The sequence below is a fragment of the Hemitrygon akajei genome, chromosome 4 (assembly GCF_048418815.1).
Source record: "Hemitrygon akajei chromosome 4, sHemAka1.3, whole genome shotgun sequence".
Taxonomy (NCBI): Eukaryota; Metazoa; Chordata; class Chondrichthyes; order Myliobatiformes; family Dasyatidae; genus Hemitrygon; species Hemitrygon akajei.
Window position 1 is genome coordinate 200208666 of NC_133127.1, and position 15165 is coordinate 200223830.

Here is a 15165-nt window from a genome sequence, read left to right on the forward strand (position 1 = left end):
TCAGTGCACCTCTCCTTGTCCCATTCCTCCCTTCCCACATCTAATTTCTCCTCTAAAATTTCCCTCTTCATCTCTCCCTCCCATTACCTCCCTCACTCACCCACTTCCTCTGCATCCTCCCCTTCCCTATCTCCATGGAGGAGCACATAAGCAGCTCCACTGTGGAGGGCTAGGAGCACCGAGTTTCTGGGAGGGCTCATAACGGACAATCACATCTAATACCACAATACCATCCCTCCACGGGAGAGTGAGGTGAGCGAGGCTCCCCCACCCAACCCATTCTAACCATTGTCAAATATGGGAATTGCAAGGCATCTTACCAGGAAGCCCAGCTGACTGATCAGGGTCTCTTCCACCCACTAGATATTTATCTAGAGTGCTGGCTACACTGGGCCCTTAACATCATCAATGATCTCTCCCACCCATCCAACAATCTCTTCACCACCAAGCAGGAGGTACCATAGTATTTAGGACAAGAACTGTTAAGATGGGAAACAGCTTCTTCCCCCAGTGAGGCACTGAACTTCCTGCCACCGCCCAGGCCTCATCACGTACGAACTGCATACTGTTTACTTTGTAAGTTGCGCCCCAAATGCACCTCATGCTAAACGTTAACCTTCTGGGATATGTTACTTGCGGTGTGTGCGTGATATGCATGGTGTTGTTGAGTGAGTGACTGAGACTCAATGCGGAACAGGCTGGAGCGGCCTAACAACCTACTTATTACCCAGCCTAATCACCCGACAATTTGCAATGGTCACAGCGTGTCCTTGAACTATGGGAGGACAAGAAGACACCTACACATTACATCGGGAAGAATGTTGTTTCGTTTGGTGGTATACATGTTTGAATGACAATGAACTTGAATTTCCTCCCTCCATCCCCACTTATTCCCCCTCCGCCGCCGCGCTCTCCTGCTCCCGCTTCCCTTTCTCCCACTGCGCAGGCGCGCCCTCACCAACATGGTGTCCTGATGTTCCCGAATTCCCGAAAAACGGAAACACGCTTCCTGTACCCCGGAAACGCTCTGACGTCAGGCGAGTCCGTCCGGAGATGGACCGAAGATAAACACAGAGGAAGAGAGGTGGAGGGAGAGGTAAAGGGGGAGGGAGAGGGGATGGGGAAGAGGAGGAGGCCGGTGGGGAGAGTCGTCTCCCCCCTCCACAGACTCCAACCCATCATGTCATTCCCCATCCCCAGACTCACTAACCCCTTAGCTTCATCGCTCCGACACCCTCCCCTTATCTACTTCCCCCTCCCCTCATCTACTTCCCCTTCCCCTCATCTACTTCCCCTTTCCCTCATCTGCTTCCCCACCCCTCATCTTCGCCTTGCCCCTCCCCTCATCCCTCCTCTCATACCCCTCCTCCTGTCACTCCTTCCGTCACTCTCCCCTTATTTCCTCCTTCTCCTCCTCATCCCTTCCTCCGATTCTTTTACCCCCTCACCCTGTCTCCCTTCAGCCTGTCCTTCCCCCTCCTGTCTCCCCTCACCCCTCCTCTCACCACCTCCCCTCCCGTCCCATCCTCCTTCCCCTCCTCAGTCTCCCGTCACCCATTCCGTTATCATCCCCCTCATACCCCCTTCCCCTCCCCCTTGTATCCCCTTCCCCACCCATCCACCATAACTCCCCACCCTTCAACTCCTCATACCCCACCCTCTCCCTTTCTTCTGTTTCTCCCCCTCCAGTTCTCTCATTGCTTCTCTTCAGGCTATCACCACTCTCACCTCTGCCCTCGCCCCATCCTCAAACCCCTGTCCAATTTTCCCATCTTTCCACTGCAGACCCTTCCCTACTCCTCTCTCACTCAGGACCCAGCCTCCAGCCTCATCTCATTCCTCTAAATCCCCAGCCCCATCCAACTGTCCATTCTGACCCCACACAACCTTCCCCATCTTCCTCCCCCACATTTCCCATTTTCAACCCAGCAGTACCTGTAACCCTGCCCTGCAGTGCAACCCACTCCCCTCCCTCGGACCCCTGGCACCTATCGCTCCCACAGCCTGCCCCAGCACCCGCACATCTCTATCCCCCAAACCTCACCTGAATGCGTTCTGAGCAGTTAGGTGTCGATCGATTTGGAGGGGAAGGAATTAGCTGCAACACAGGGAGGGGTGGGCTTGGATTTTCCTATTGCTCCAGTCCAGAGCAAATGAGGAGGAGTAAGATCCCGTGAGCAGCATCGCAGCCCTCAGTCCCCACAAACGCGAGCAGTGAGCAGGTGCAGGCAGCTGACGCCTCTGATCTGGAGGGATGGGGTGTCTGCGAACGTGTTTGTGTGTGAGCAACTGGAGCTTCCTATCCGGAGCGGGGATCCGGGCTGATGTGAGGGGTCGGAGAGGGAGAGATGGAGCGGAGACTCGTCCCTGGAGCCAGGGGGCTGAGGAGCAGGTCTGTTTGCTATTGCTGATGCAGAGCGTGGCAGCTGGTGGGGAGAGGATGGTGTCGCGCCTGTGTTGCCAAATTCAGTGTCTGACTAAAGTCTAATTGTCACATTCTGACAGGCGGCACTTGTGTAAGAACAAACTGTGTATCTGTCGAACAGCAGCACGTTTAGAATAATGCGTCTACCTTCTTCAAAAATGAATTTCAAACCGTGGCTTCTGTCAGGATGTGAACTTTGGGGCAGCCATTTTAACAAATCAAGCATCTGCCAAGATTAAAGCCAACTGGAGATATGGAGGGTAAATAACTGCCCCAGTAACTGATTTTAATGTTCTGTAACACTTTGAGAAAGTGTTTGTGGGGTTGAATCACTTCAGCTGAGAGAGAGAGAGAAGATGGCGCCTCCTTTAATGTCTCAACCAGATTGGGTGATCAGTTGAGTAAACCAGGCAGTTTCCAATCTCATTTTTGGTGCTTTATTTTAGAGAGAATAAAGTTTCCCCTACACTCTCCTGTCACACAATCCCAGCACAGGGACAGAATGGGTTAAGCATTGTAACACTTCCCCTAAACTCTCCTGTCAATCCCAGCACAGGGACGGAAGGGGTTAAGCATTGTAACACTTCCCCTAAACTCTCCTGTCACTCCCAGCACAGGGACGGAAGGGGTTAAGCACTGTAACACCTCCCCTCATCTCTCCTGTCACTCCCAGCACAGGGACTGCACAAGTCAGACACAATGCCAATCCACGTACAGGGAATGAGGATTCAAACACTTGTGATCTGGAAATTTGATGTAAAAATTAAACCTGCTGTGAACAGTCAGCAGGTCAGAGAACATCTGTCCATTTCAAGCTGGACAACTCAGTACTCCCTCCAAGATGGGGCATTATGGGTTAGTTAGAGAGCACATCTCCCGCTACACTATCAGATCAGCTGTTAGTTTTCCAGGTATCCCGATCATTCCAGGTTTTCTCCATCAGACATGATCAGAAGCAAACACCCGCTCCCCCAGGTCAAAAGAAGGTTCACAAGAATGATCCTGGGAATTAATTTGAGGAGTGTTTGGCTCAGGGCCTGTACTTGCTGGAATTTCGAAGAATGAGGGGAGATCTCATTGAAACCTATCAAACACAGAAAGGTCTAGATGAGTGGGTGTGGAGAGGATGTTTCCTAAATGGAGCAGTCTGGGACCAGAGGGCACAGACTCGGAATAAGAGGGACGTTCATTTAGAACCAAGATGAAGCGGAATTTCTTTAACCAGAGGATAGTGAATCTGTGGAATTCATTGCCACATACAGCTGTAGAGGTCAAGTCATTGAGTATATTTAAAGCGGAGGTTGATAGTTCTTGATTAATCAGGGCATCTAAAGTTAAGGGGAGAAGGCAGGAAAATGGGGTTGAGAGGGATAATAAATCAGCCATGAAGGAATAATGCAACAGACTTGATGGGCCAAATGGCCTCATTCTGCTCCTATGTCTTGTGGTCAGTTCCCATACCAAGCTGATGAGATTGTGGGTCGGTGCTCACGCTGACAGGGGGTGGTGCCACTGTTGAGGCTGTAGTATTGACAATGATGGCAGAGAGTCTTGTGTACACCACAGGAAGTCCACACTGCCATCGAACACCCGCTCATCTTAATCCTTACCTAATTCCACTTTCTGTTTGCAAACAGTAGGTAGAAGCTTTATCACATAGCAGAGGCAGAGGGTGAAGCCGGAATATTTAAATGTTGGTTGAAATCTTGCTGTGTACAAAGGCCGTGGTTGCCGCCAGTGTTCCGGTTGATTTCCCAGCCGTTTTCCGATCTGGAGATCAGTGAACGCTGTTGATGGTCATTGTATTCAGCTGTGGGCTGGTGGGGCCTGAATGGCCTGTTCCTGCGATGTTTGGTCTCGTGTTCCACTACAGGACATCGTTTTAAGGTAAGGGGGGAAGTTTTATGAGGCAAAGTTTTTACTGCACGGAGAGTAGTGGGTGTGTGGAATGTGCCTCCAGGGAGGTAGTGGAAGGAGATGCAATGGTGGTGCTGTTAGACAGACATGTGAACAGGCAGGCAATGGAATCTGAAATTGGTTTATTATTGTCAGGTTTACAGTGAAGAGCTTGTCTTACATACTGTTCATACAGATCAAATGATTACACAGTGTATTGAGGTAGAATAAGGTAAAGCAATAGCATAATGCAGAATAAAGTGTTACAGAGGAAGTGCAGTGCAGGCAGACAATACGATACAAGGTCAAAACAAGGTAGATTGTGAGTTTAGAGTCCAATTTATTGTACCAGGGGACGTAAGTAGTTTTATAACAGTGTGATAGAAGCTATCTTTGTGCCTGGTAGTATGTGCTTTAAGGTTTTATATCTTGTGCCCAATGGGAGAAGAGAGAAAGTCCAGGGTGGGTGGAGGTTTTGATTATGTTGGCTGCTTTACTGAGGCAGTGAGGAGTGTAGACAGAGTCCATGGAGGGGAGGCTGGTTTCTGTGATGCGCTGGGCTGTGTCCACATCTCTCTGCAGTTTCCTGCAAGGGATGGGGATCGTGCAGGGAGATGTGTAGCTACGTCAAAGGGCTTGTTCCTATACCATTCTCTTCAGTTTTGGGAAATCGCAGGCCGCGTTATCAGAGGGGTGAGCGGCCTTCTGCAACACCGTCCTAACGTTCTCCTCTGTTCCGCAGAGTGATCCAGGGACCTCGTCAGCCGCCATGGCAAACCAGACCGACGTGGTCAACGTGAATGGCTGCATGGCTCCTTCGCTGACCCTTGACCTGCGGTCCTCCCACAATGAGCTGCTCAACGCGGACCTGAGGCGCTGTGGCCAGCCCAAGGGCCGCAAGGTTTACGCATCAACGGACCTGCAGGCCGCCATGGGGCTGGCTGCGGACGCCAACTCCAAGTGGGTGAAGGATGGGCGGAACCAGATGCGCAAGGCAGCAGAGCATGAGAGACAGGACCAGAACCGCAACATCACTAACAAGGGAGGAGAAGAGGGGGACGCGGTGAGCAAGGAACAGGCACCGTCTCCGGCCAAGTTTGCTGAGCCTGTCCCCAGCAGGAGCAACGGTTTCCTCAGTTACTACATGGGGCTGGAGTTGTCCCTGGAGGGCACATCCCAGAACCTGGACACTCAGCAGTCCTCGCACCTCTACCGGCATCGAGGGGATGGTGAGAGCTGCCCGGTGCAGGCGGGAGGACAGCTCACTGCGAATGGGGAGCAAACAGCAGCAGATGCTGGCCACAGTAGGTTGGACCTTCCCCTGGAGGGCCCCTCCGATGACAGGAAGGGGTCCTGCCTCTTCTTCGGGATGAGGAATACCGCCGCCAGCGATGAAGACTCCAGCTGGACCAGTCTGTCCCAGGGCAGTGTGTCCTGGAGTTCACCTGACGACATTGGTAAGGAACAGCTCAGGCAGTACTGGGCACAGTAACCTGGGAGGTTGCGGAAGCTACAACCAGCTGATAATGGACTAGACCCATCTCGTCCATGCCAAACTGTTATTCTGCCTAGTCCCGTTGACCCACACCTGGACCATAAGCCATCTTACCCTCCCCATCCAAATTTCTCCAAATTCCTCTTAAGTATTGAAATCGAACCTGCATCCACCACTTGCACTGGTAGCTCATTCTACATTCTCACCACCCTCTGAGTGAACTACCCTCAAACATTAAATACACTCTCACCCTTACCTATGACCTCTCGTTTTGGTCTCACCCAATCTCAATGGAAATATTAGCTTTAATTGGCACATGTACATCAAAACATACAGTAAAATGTGTCGTTTGCGTCAATAACTAAGACAGTGCTGGGGGCAGTCCGCAGGTGTCACCGTGCTTCCAGCACCAACGTAGCATGCCCTCAACTTACTAACCTTACCCGTATGTCTTTGGAATGTGGGAATGTACAAACTGCTTACAGGCAGCAGTGGGAATTGAACCCCATCTTACAGTTGCCACTGTAAGGTGTCACGCTACCATGCTTGATTGCATTTAATCCTCATCTAATCCCTCAGTTTGTGGTCCTGTTACCCTGCAACCCTCCTGGCACCCACCTGCACCAAGTACTCCACTGGGTGGGACAGGTGGGACACCAAGTACTCCACTGGGTGGGACAGGTGGGACACCAAGTACTCCACTGGGTGGGAACCCCAGCAGCTTGCTACGGCCTCTTGCAGACAAACCTAGCTTCTTGCCTGTCCATTTCCACATACTCTGTATAAGAGAGGGTTGAAAAGAGGTCCATGAGAATGATTTCTAGAATGAAAGGGTTAATGTATGATGAGCATTTGATGGATCTCGATTTACTGGCTGGGGTTTAGAAGAATTAAGGAAGATCTCATTTAATCTGAAAGGTCCAGACAGAGTGAACGTGGACAGGATGTTTCCAATAGTGGGAGAGTCTAGGAGCAGAGGGCACAGACTCAGAATAGAGAGATTTCTGTTTGGAACAGAGATGAGGAAGAATTTCTTTAGCTAGATGGTGGTGAATCTATGGAATTCATTGCTACAGGTGGCTGTAGAGGCCAAGTCTGTGTATATTTAAAGCAGAGATTGATAGGTTCATAATAAGGGTATCAAATGTTATAAGAGAAGGCAGAAGAATGGGGTTGAGAGGGATAATCAGTCAGCCATGATGGAATGCGGAGCAGACTCGATGGGCTAAATGCTAAATTCTGCTCCTATGTCTTAATATCTTTTAGGCTATATCTGTAACCATGCCGCTGGATGTTGATTTAACAACATCCTTCACCATCGCTGTGTGGGGAGGCACCCCATTCCCTGTCGATCTAACAATGTCCTATATCATCATTGTGGGGAGACACCCCATTCCCTGTCGATGTAATGATGTCCTATATCATCATTGTGGGGAGACACCCCATTCCCTGTCGATGTAACGATGTCCCGTGTCATCACTGCGTGGGGAGACACCCCATTCCCTGTCGATGTAACGATGTCCCGTGACATCACTGTGTGGGGAGACACCCCATTCCCTGTCGATGTAACGATGTCCTATGTCATCACTGCGTGGGGAGACACCCCATTCCCTGTCGATGTAACGATGTCCCGTGTCATCACTGTGTGGGGAGACAACCCATTCCCTGTCGATGTAACGATGTCCCGTGTCATCACTGCGTGGGGAGACAACCCATTCCCTGTCGATGTAACGAAGTCCTGTACCATCACTGTGTGGGGAGACACCCCATTCCCTGTTGATCTAGCGATGTCCTGTACCATCACTGTGTGGGGAGACACCCCATTCCCTGTCGATGTAACGATGTCCCGTGTCATCACTGCGTGGGGAGACACCCCATTCCCTGTCGATGTAACGATGTCCTGTGTCATCACTGTGTGGGGAGACACCCCATTCCCTGTCGATGTAACGATGTCCCGTGTCATCACTGCGTGGGGAGACACCCCATTCCCTGTCGATGTAACGATGTCCTGTACCATCACTGTGTGGGGAGACGCCCCATTCCCTGTCGATGTAACGATATCCCGTGTCATCACTGCGTGGGGAGACACCCCATTCCCTGTCGATGTAACGATGTCCTGTGTCATCACTGTGTGGGGAGACACCCCATTCCCTGTCGATGTAACGATGTCCTGTACCATCACTGTGTGGGGAGACACCCCATTCCCTGTCGATGTAACGATGTCCTGTACCATCATTGCGTGGGGAGACACCCCATTCCCTGTCGATGTAACGATGTCCCATGTCATCACTGTGTGGGGAGACAACCCATTCCCTGTCGATGTAACGATGTCCTGTACCATCATTGCGTGGGGAGACACCCCATTCCCTGTCGATGTAACGATGTCCTGTACCATCATTGCGTGGGGAGACACCCCATTCCCTGTCGATGTAACGATGTCCCATGTCATCACTGTGTGGGGAGACACCCCATTCCCTGTCGATGTAACGATGTCCTGTACCATCACTGTGTGGGGAGACACCCCATTCCCTGTTGATCTAACAATGTCCTGTACCATCACTGTGTGGGGAGACACCCCATTCCCTGTTGATGTAACGATGTCCCATGTCATCACTGCGTGGGGAGACAACCCATTCCCTGTCGATGTAATGATGTCCCGTGTCATCACTGTGTGGGGAGACACCCCATTCCCTGTCGATGTAACGATGTCCCGTGTCATCACTGCGTGGGGAGACACCCCATTCCCTGTCGATGTAACGATGTCCTGTACCATCACTGTGTGGGGAGACACCCCATTCCCTGTCGATGTAACGATGTCCTGTACCATCACTGTGTGGGGAGACACCCCATTCCCTGTTGATCTAACGATGTCCTGTACCATCACTGTGTGGGGAGACACCCCATTCCCTGTCGATCTAACGATGTCCTGTACCATCACTGTGTGGGGAGACACCCCATTCCCTGTCGATGTAACGATGTCCCGTGTCTTCACTGTGTGGGGAGACGCCCCATTCCCTGTTGATGTAACGATGTCCTGTATTATCACTGTGTGGGGAGACAACCCATTCCCGGCTGATCTAACCACATCCTTGACCATCAACTGTGTGGGGTGCTGTTCCATTCCCTGCTGATCTAATGATGTGCTATATTATCACAGTGTGGGGAGACACCCCATTCCCTGTTGATCTAACGATGTCCTGTACCATCACTGTGTGGGGAGACGCCCCATTCCCTGTCGATGTAACGATGTCCTGTATTATCACTGTGTGGGGAGACGCCCCATTCCCTGTCGATGTAACGATGTCCTGTACCATCACTGTGTGGGGAGACACCCCATTCCCTGTCGATGTAACGATGTCCTGTACCATCACTGTGTGGGGAGACACCCCATTCCCTGTCGATGTAACGATGTCCCGTGTCATCACTGTGTGGGGAGACACCCCATTCCCTGTCGATGTAACGATGTCCTGTATTATCACTGTGTGGGGAGACGCCCCATTCCCTGTCGATGTAACAATGTCCTGTATTATCACTGTGTGGGGAGACGCCCCATTCCCTGTTGATCTAACGATGTCCCGTGTCATCACTGTGTGGGGAGACGCCCCATTCCCTGTCGATGTAACGATGTCCTGTATTATCACTGTGTGGGGAGACAACCCATTCCCGGCTGATCTAACCACATCCTTGACCATCAACTGTGTGGGGTGCTGTTCCATTCCCTGCTGATCTAATGATGTGCTATATTATCACAGTGTGGGGAGACACCACATTCTCTGCTGATCTAACAATGTACTGCGCTGTCATTGTGTTCCAGGTAAACACCAGTGATCATGGAATTGTTTATTGAAACTGGAGTTCTCTGATAACCTTCAATTTCATTTTTTTTTAAAGTCCCGGATCACTGGTGTTTACCCAGGGATTTTCATTATGTTGTATGTGGCATTGGTTTATTATTGTAAGTGAAAAGCTTATTGTGCATACTGTTCATACAGATCAGGTCATTACACAGTCCACTGAGGAGAGCATGTAGGCAGAGATAGATAGGTTCTTGATTAGCCAGGGCATCAAAGGGTTATGGGGAGAAGGCAGGGGAGTGGAGATGACTGGAAGAATTGGATCAGCCCATGATTGAATGGCAGAGCAGACTCGATGGGCCGAATGGCCTATTTCTGCTCCTATATCTTATGGGCTATGGATATCCTGGTAGCAGTTTGTGCAATTCTATTTCAGCTCAGGCTGTCGGATTTCAGAGTTCAATTCCGGTGTCATCTGTAAGATGTGAGCTTGTGGATTTCTTCTAGGTGCTCCAGTTTCCTATCATAGTCCAAAGACATAGCAGTTAGTTGATGAATTGATATTTGTAAATTTCTTGAAATTAGGCTAGGGTTAAAGCAGGGGGTTGCTGGGTGATGCGGCTCATAGAAACATAGATAACCTACAGCACAATACAGGTCCTTCGGCCCACAAAGCTGTGCTGAACACGTCCCTACCTTAGAAATTACGAGGCTTACCCGTAGCCCTCTATTTTTCTAAGCTCCATGTACTTATCCAGGAGTCTCTTAAAAGACCCTGTCTTATCTGCCTCCACCACCGTTGCCGGCAGCCCGTTCCACACACTCACTACTCTCTGAGTAAAAAAAAACTCACCCCTGACATCTCCTCTGTACCTACTCATTAGACTTCTGCGCTGACTTTCTAAATAAATAAATAAATATGGATGCAGAATGGAGTGTAACAGCTCAGAGTAAGTGCAGTGCAGTGAACAATAAGATGAAAGATCATAACGAGGTAGATTGTGAAGTCAAGATCATCTTCTCATTGAAGAAGTGTGTTCAAGACTGCACAGCACGAAAACTGGCCCACCTGTTCCAGGCGGACTCTTGTCTCTTTTGACCCATTTCCCTTGAAAACAGGAGTTCCCAACTTTGTTATGCTACCATTAATTGAGGGGTTCCAGGACCACAGGTTGGGAAGCCGTGCAAACCCTTCCTATTAATATACCTGTCCAAGCAACCAGACCAGGGTGTACCAACAAAACATGTATCATACACAGCTCATAAAACAAGATATTACCACAGATATATTAAGAAAATATCATTCAAAATGCATGTAGTGCACAACATCGGTAATGTAGTGTCCAGCACCAGTGTTGTATCCACCTCTGACAATTCCTCTGGCAGCTTGTTCCGTTAACCCACCACTCTATGGGTGATAGCCCACCCCTCAACTCCCTTATAGATCTCTCGCATTTCCCCTCTCACCTTAAACCTGTGCCTTCTAGTTTTAGACTCTCCTACCCTGGGGTAGAAGACTGACCATCCACCTTATCTGTACCTCTCATGATTGTATAAACCTTTGAGGTCAATTATTCTGACACTTGGCCGTTCTGGTCCATGTTAGCTCCCAGCAGAACAATCCACTGGCCTGAATACCTCTCCCCTTATTTCACTCCACCCCTGTAACGTGCCCTTGCCACGGTGACATAGTGGTTAGTGTAATACTTCTGTGCACCAGCAGTCAGTGCCCAGGGTTCAAATCCCGCTACTGTCTGTAAGGAGTTTGTGCCTTCTGTGTAGATTTCCTCCGGATGCTCTGGTTTCGTCCCACAGTCCAAAGACATCTGGGTTAGGATTAGTAAATTTTGGGCATGCAATGGTGATATTTGTGAGCTGCCCCCAGCACATCCTCAGACTGTGTTGGTTGTTAACATAAATGATGAATTTCACTCTGTTTCAATGTACATGTGACAAATAAATCTAATCTTTAAATCAACTCCCCATTGATGTATTTTGCCTCTTACCCACACTAAGGATAATTTGCAGAAGCTAATTACATCTGAGAAGTGGGAAGAAACCAGAGTACCCAAGGGAAACCCGTACGGTTACAGGGGGAACATGCAAACTCCACACGGACGGTATCGATCCAGAGTCTCTGGTGCTGTAAGTTATCAGTACTACCTGCTGTGTCACTGAGACGCCCACACCTCAGACCCCTCCCGCACCCCCCCCCCCCCAACACAACCAGGATTGTTTACTAGGAATCTGGGGAGTTTCCCTCCTGAACTTCTGGAAGCTCAAAGTTAAACATTATTCAGCATGACTTTCCGGTTTGGTGATCTGCAATTGAGTTACATAGAACATGAACCAGTACAGCACAGTACAGACCCTTCAGCCCACAATGTTCTTCCAGCCCTTTAACCTACTTCATTGTCAATCTAGTCCATCCCTTCTACATAATCCTTCATTTTTCTTTGAGTCTCTTAAAATGTCCGTAATATATCTGCCTCTACCACCACCCTGGCACTGTTTTCATGAGATCCTGTCTGGCACCATTGTCCATCGTAAATGCTGGTCTGCTGCAGTATTTCTAGCTGTTTTACAGTTTGATCCCTGCAATTTCATTTTCATTCCCTTACTTACTTTAAGTAATATCACTTTTTGTACATAATAGAACATTAGCGTTTCCAAAGCTAAAGAAAGCTATTGGTAGTTCCAGTGCAAATGCTATCTGGTCTGTTCCGCCATTCTAATATGGCTGATTTATTGTCTGTCTCAACCCCATTCTCCTGCCTTCTCCCTGTAAACTTTGATGCCCCAACAATCAACAACCTATCAGCGTCCACTTTAAATATGCCCAATGACTTGACTTCCACAGCCGTCTGTAGCAATGGATTCCATGGGGGCTACATAATTTTCGCAAATTGTCTCTACTGTTGCATTTGAAAACGTCAGCGATAATGGCCAAGGTCCCTGCCCGAAACTGGCCTCCCAGTTGAGCTTGATCCTGCTCTCAGTCCTGATGTCCCTTTGCACACCCACAGTCCACACTGCCAGCTTGTTTTGTGCGCATTGCAAACTTGCATATATTACATTTGATCTTTTTATTATTGTGTATTGGGAACTATTTCAGCGGTACCTCACTCATTTCCTTCTCCCACTCCATTTTCTCTCTGTTAACCAACCACCGTCTCCTGCTTCATTAGCCTGCGATGCAGGTCATTGCATCCTAGGGATTTCTCATTACTTTCTCCATTTCTAATTTTAAATGGACGGCACAATAGCATAGTGGTTAGCATAAGGCTTTACATCACCAGTGACCTGGGTTCAATTCCGGCCGCTGTCTAAGGTGTTTGTACATTCTCCCCACGACTGTAGGTTTCCTCCAAGTGCTCCAGTTTCCTCCCATAGTCCAAAGATGTACAGGTTAAGGTTAGTGAGTTGTGGGCAGGCTATTTTTATTTTATTTTATTTAGCAATACAGTATGAAACACGGTCTTCTGGTCCAATGAGCCGTGCTGACTAACATCCCACCCTTTTAACCCTAGCTTAATCACAGGACAATTTACAATGACCAATTAACCCACTAATCAGTTAGATTTGTTGGCACCGGTACCTGTGAGTTGCCCCCAGCGCAGCCTCAGACTGCGTTGGCCATTGACGAGCTTCACTATGTGTTTCAATGTACATGTGATAAGTAAAGTGAATCTTTTTCTACCACTACCTTCTCAGAACTTGTTACATACTATATAGCTGTATTTTCTGGGAGTTCTCCATAACCAAATAGGTAAAGTAATTGTTTAACTATCATGCCTAGGATGCCAAGGTAGTGTAACACTAACACAGCTCAGGTTATTGGAGTTCAGAGTTCAATTCCAGTATCCTCTTTTACCAAGTTTGTATGTTCCTTTCTGAGGAATGCATGTTTTTCCTCCGGCTGCTCCAGTTTCCTCTCACAGTCCAAAGACGTGTCTGTTAGTAAATTAATTGGTCCTTGTAAATTGTCCTGTGATTAGGCGGGCATTAAACCAGAGGGTTGCTGGGTGGTGCAGCTTGTTGGGCCAGAAGGGCCTGTTCCGTGCTGCATCTCTAAATAAATAATAAAAATACAAAAATAAATTTTACCTACAGCTTTGAACATCAGGCAGACTCCATGGAATCTGTTCTCACCCTGATCATCAACCTGCCATCACTGCCACTCCTCGGTATTTCTGGGAGCCAAACTGATGGGCTATTCCCACTGTGTTTCAGATCCCATTTGGAATCGGAACTCGTTTGAGACGGATGCGGATTTGCCAGCAGGCTGGATGAGGGTGCGCGACACGTCAGGTACCTACTACTGGCACATTCCCACAGGGACCACACAGTGGGAGCCACCAGCTCTCATCGGCGAACAAGATGGCTCCCGAAAACTGTCTGCCATGTCACAGTGCACCACCCCCTCGGAGGAGCCGCAGGTACGGACCACTGTCTCTGGCACCTACGAAGGATGCGCTGGGATTGCAGAGGGCCTGGAGGAGGTTAATGAAAATTATTCCAGGAATAAGAGGGCACAGCCTCAGTATAGATGGATGTCCAATTTAGAGCAGGCCTGAGGAGGAATTACTTTAGTCAGAGTGTGGTGAATCTGTGGAATTCATTGCCACAGGTGACTGTGGAGGCCAAGTCATTGGGTATATTTAATATAGAGGTTGATAGGTTCTTGATTAGTCGGCATCAAATGTTCCAGGGAGAAGGGTGGAGAATGGGGTCAAAAGGGATAATAAACCAGCAGGCTCAATGGGCTGAATGGCCTAATTCTGTTCCTATGTCTACTGGTCTTGTAGATGCTCGACTGCGCCTACTTGGTTCTGCTTGTATGTGACCATACCCTTAGCGATGGGTCAGTAAGGCACCAGTGGTCACTATATTAAAGGTTGGCCCATCATAAGAAGGCCCCATTGTGTGAAGGCTTTGGAGAGGCTGCAGAAGAGGTTCACCAGGATCCTGCCTGGATTAGACGGCATGTGCTACAAAGAAGGGTTGGACAAACTCGGGTTTTTTCTCTGGAGCAGGGGAGGCTGCGGGGAGATCTCTTAGAGGTTTATAAGATTATGAGAGGCATAGATAGTGTAGACAGACAGTATCTTTCCCCTGGCATTGAAAAGTCTGAAATCAGACAGTATACCTTTAAGATAAGAGAAGGTAATTTCAAAGAGAGATGATCATACAGTTTGAAGTGTGACTAAGGAGATGGTGCAGGAGGAACGGCTCCAAATTTTTGGATTATTGGGCTCTCTTTCGGAGAAGGTAAGACCTGTACAGAAGGGACAGTTTGCATCTGAACTGGGGGGAGGGGGGAGGTGTGAAAATCCTAGCGGGAAGGTTTTAAGCTAGAGTTACAGGAGGATGGGGACCAGAGCGCCAGAACAAATAGTGGAGTGGTTGTGGAGAAACATCTTGCTAAGCCTACATATAAAGTCAAGAATCGAAAGGTTGAACATGGTGGGCGTCATGTTCTGAGCTGCGAATATTTCAATGCAAGTAGGAAAGGTGGATGAGCTTAGGGCATGGATCAATACATGAAATTATGG

General features: G+C 49.0%; 1 protein-coding gene and 1 long non-coding RNA gene across 2 annotated transcripts in view; one reads left to right on the top strand and one right to left on the bottom strand.

Annotated features, from left to right (window-relative positions):
* LOC140727132 (uncharacterized) overlaps positions 1-1250 on the bottom strand; it is a 28914-nt gene extending 27664 nt beyond the window's left edge. The window contains exon 1 of the long non-coding RNA XR_012098788.1: positions 959-1250. This is a non-coding gene — a long non-coding RNA (uncharacterized lncRNA). The remainder of the gene's footprint in view (positions 1-958) is intronic.
* Positions 1250-15165, top strand: part of LOC140727131 (amyloid beta precursor protein binding family B member 1-like) — a 103235-nt gene continuing 89319 nt past the window's right edge. The window contains 3 exon segments of the mRNA XM_073044426.1: positions 1250-2392; positions 5064-5778; positions 13844-14049. Of these exon segments, the coding sequence (XP_072900527.1) occupies positions 2255-2392; positions 5064-5778; positions 13844-14049 (1059 nt within the window). The 5' untranslated portion in view covers positions 1250-2254.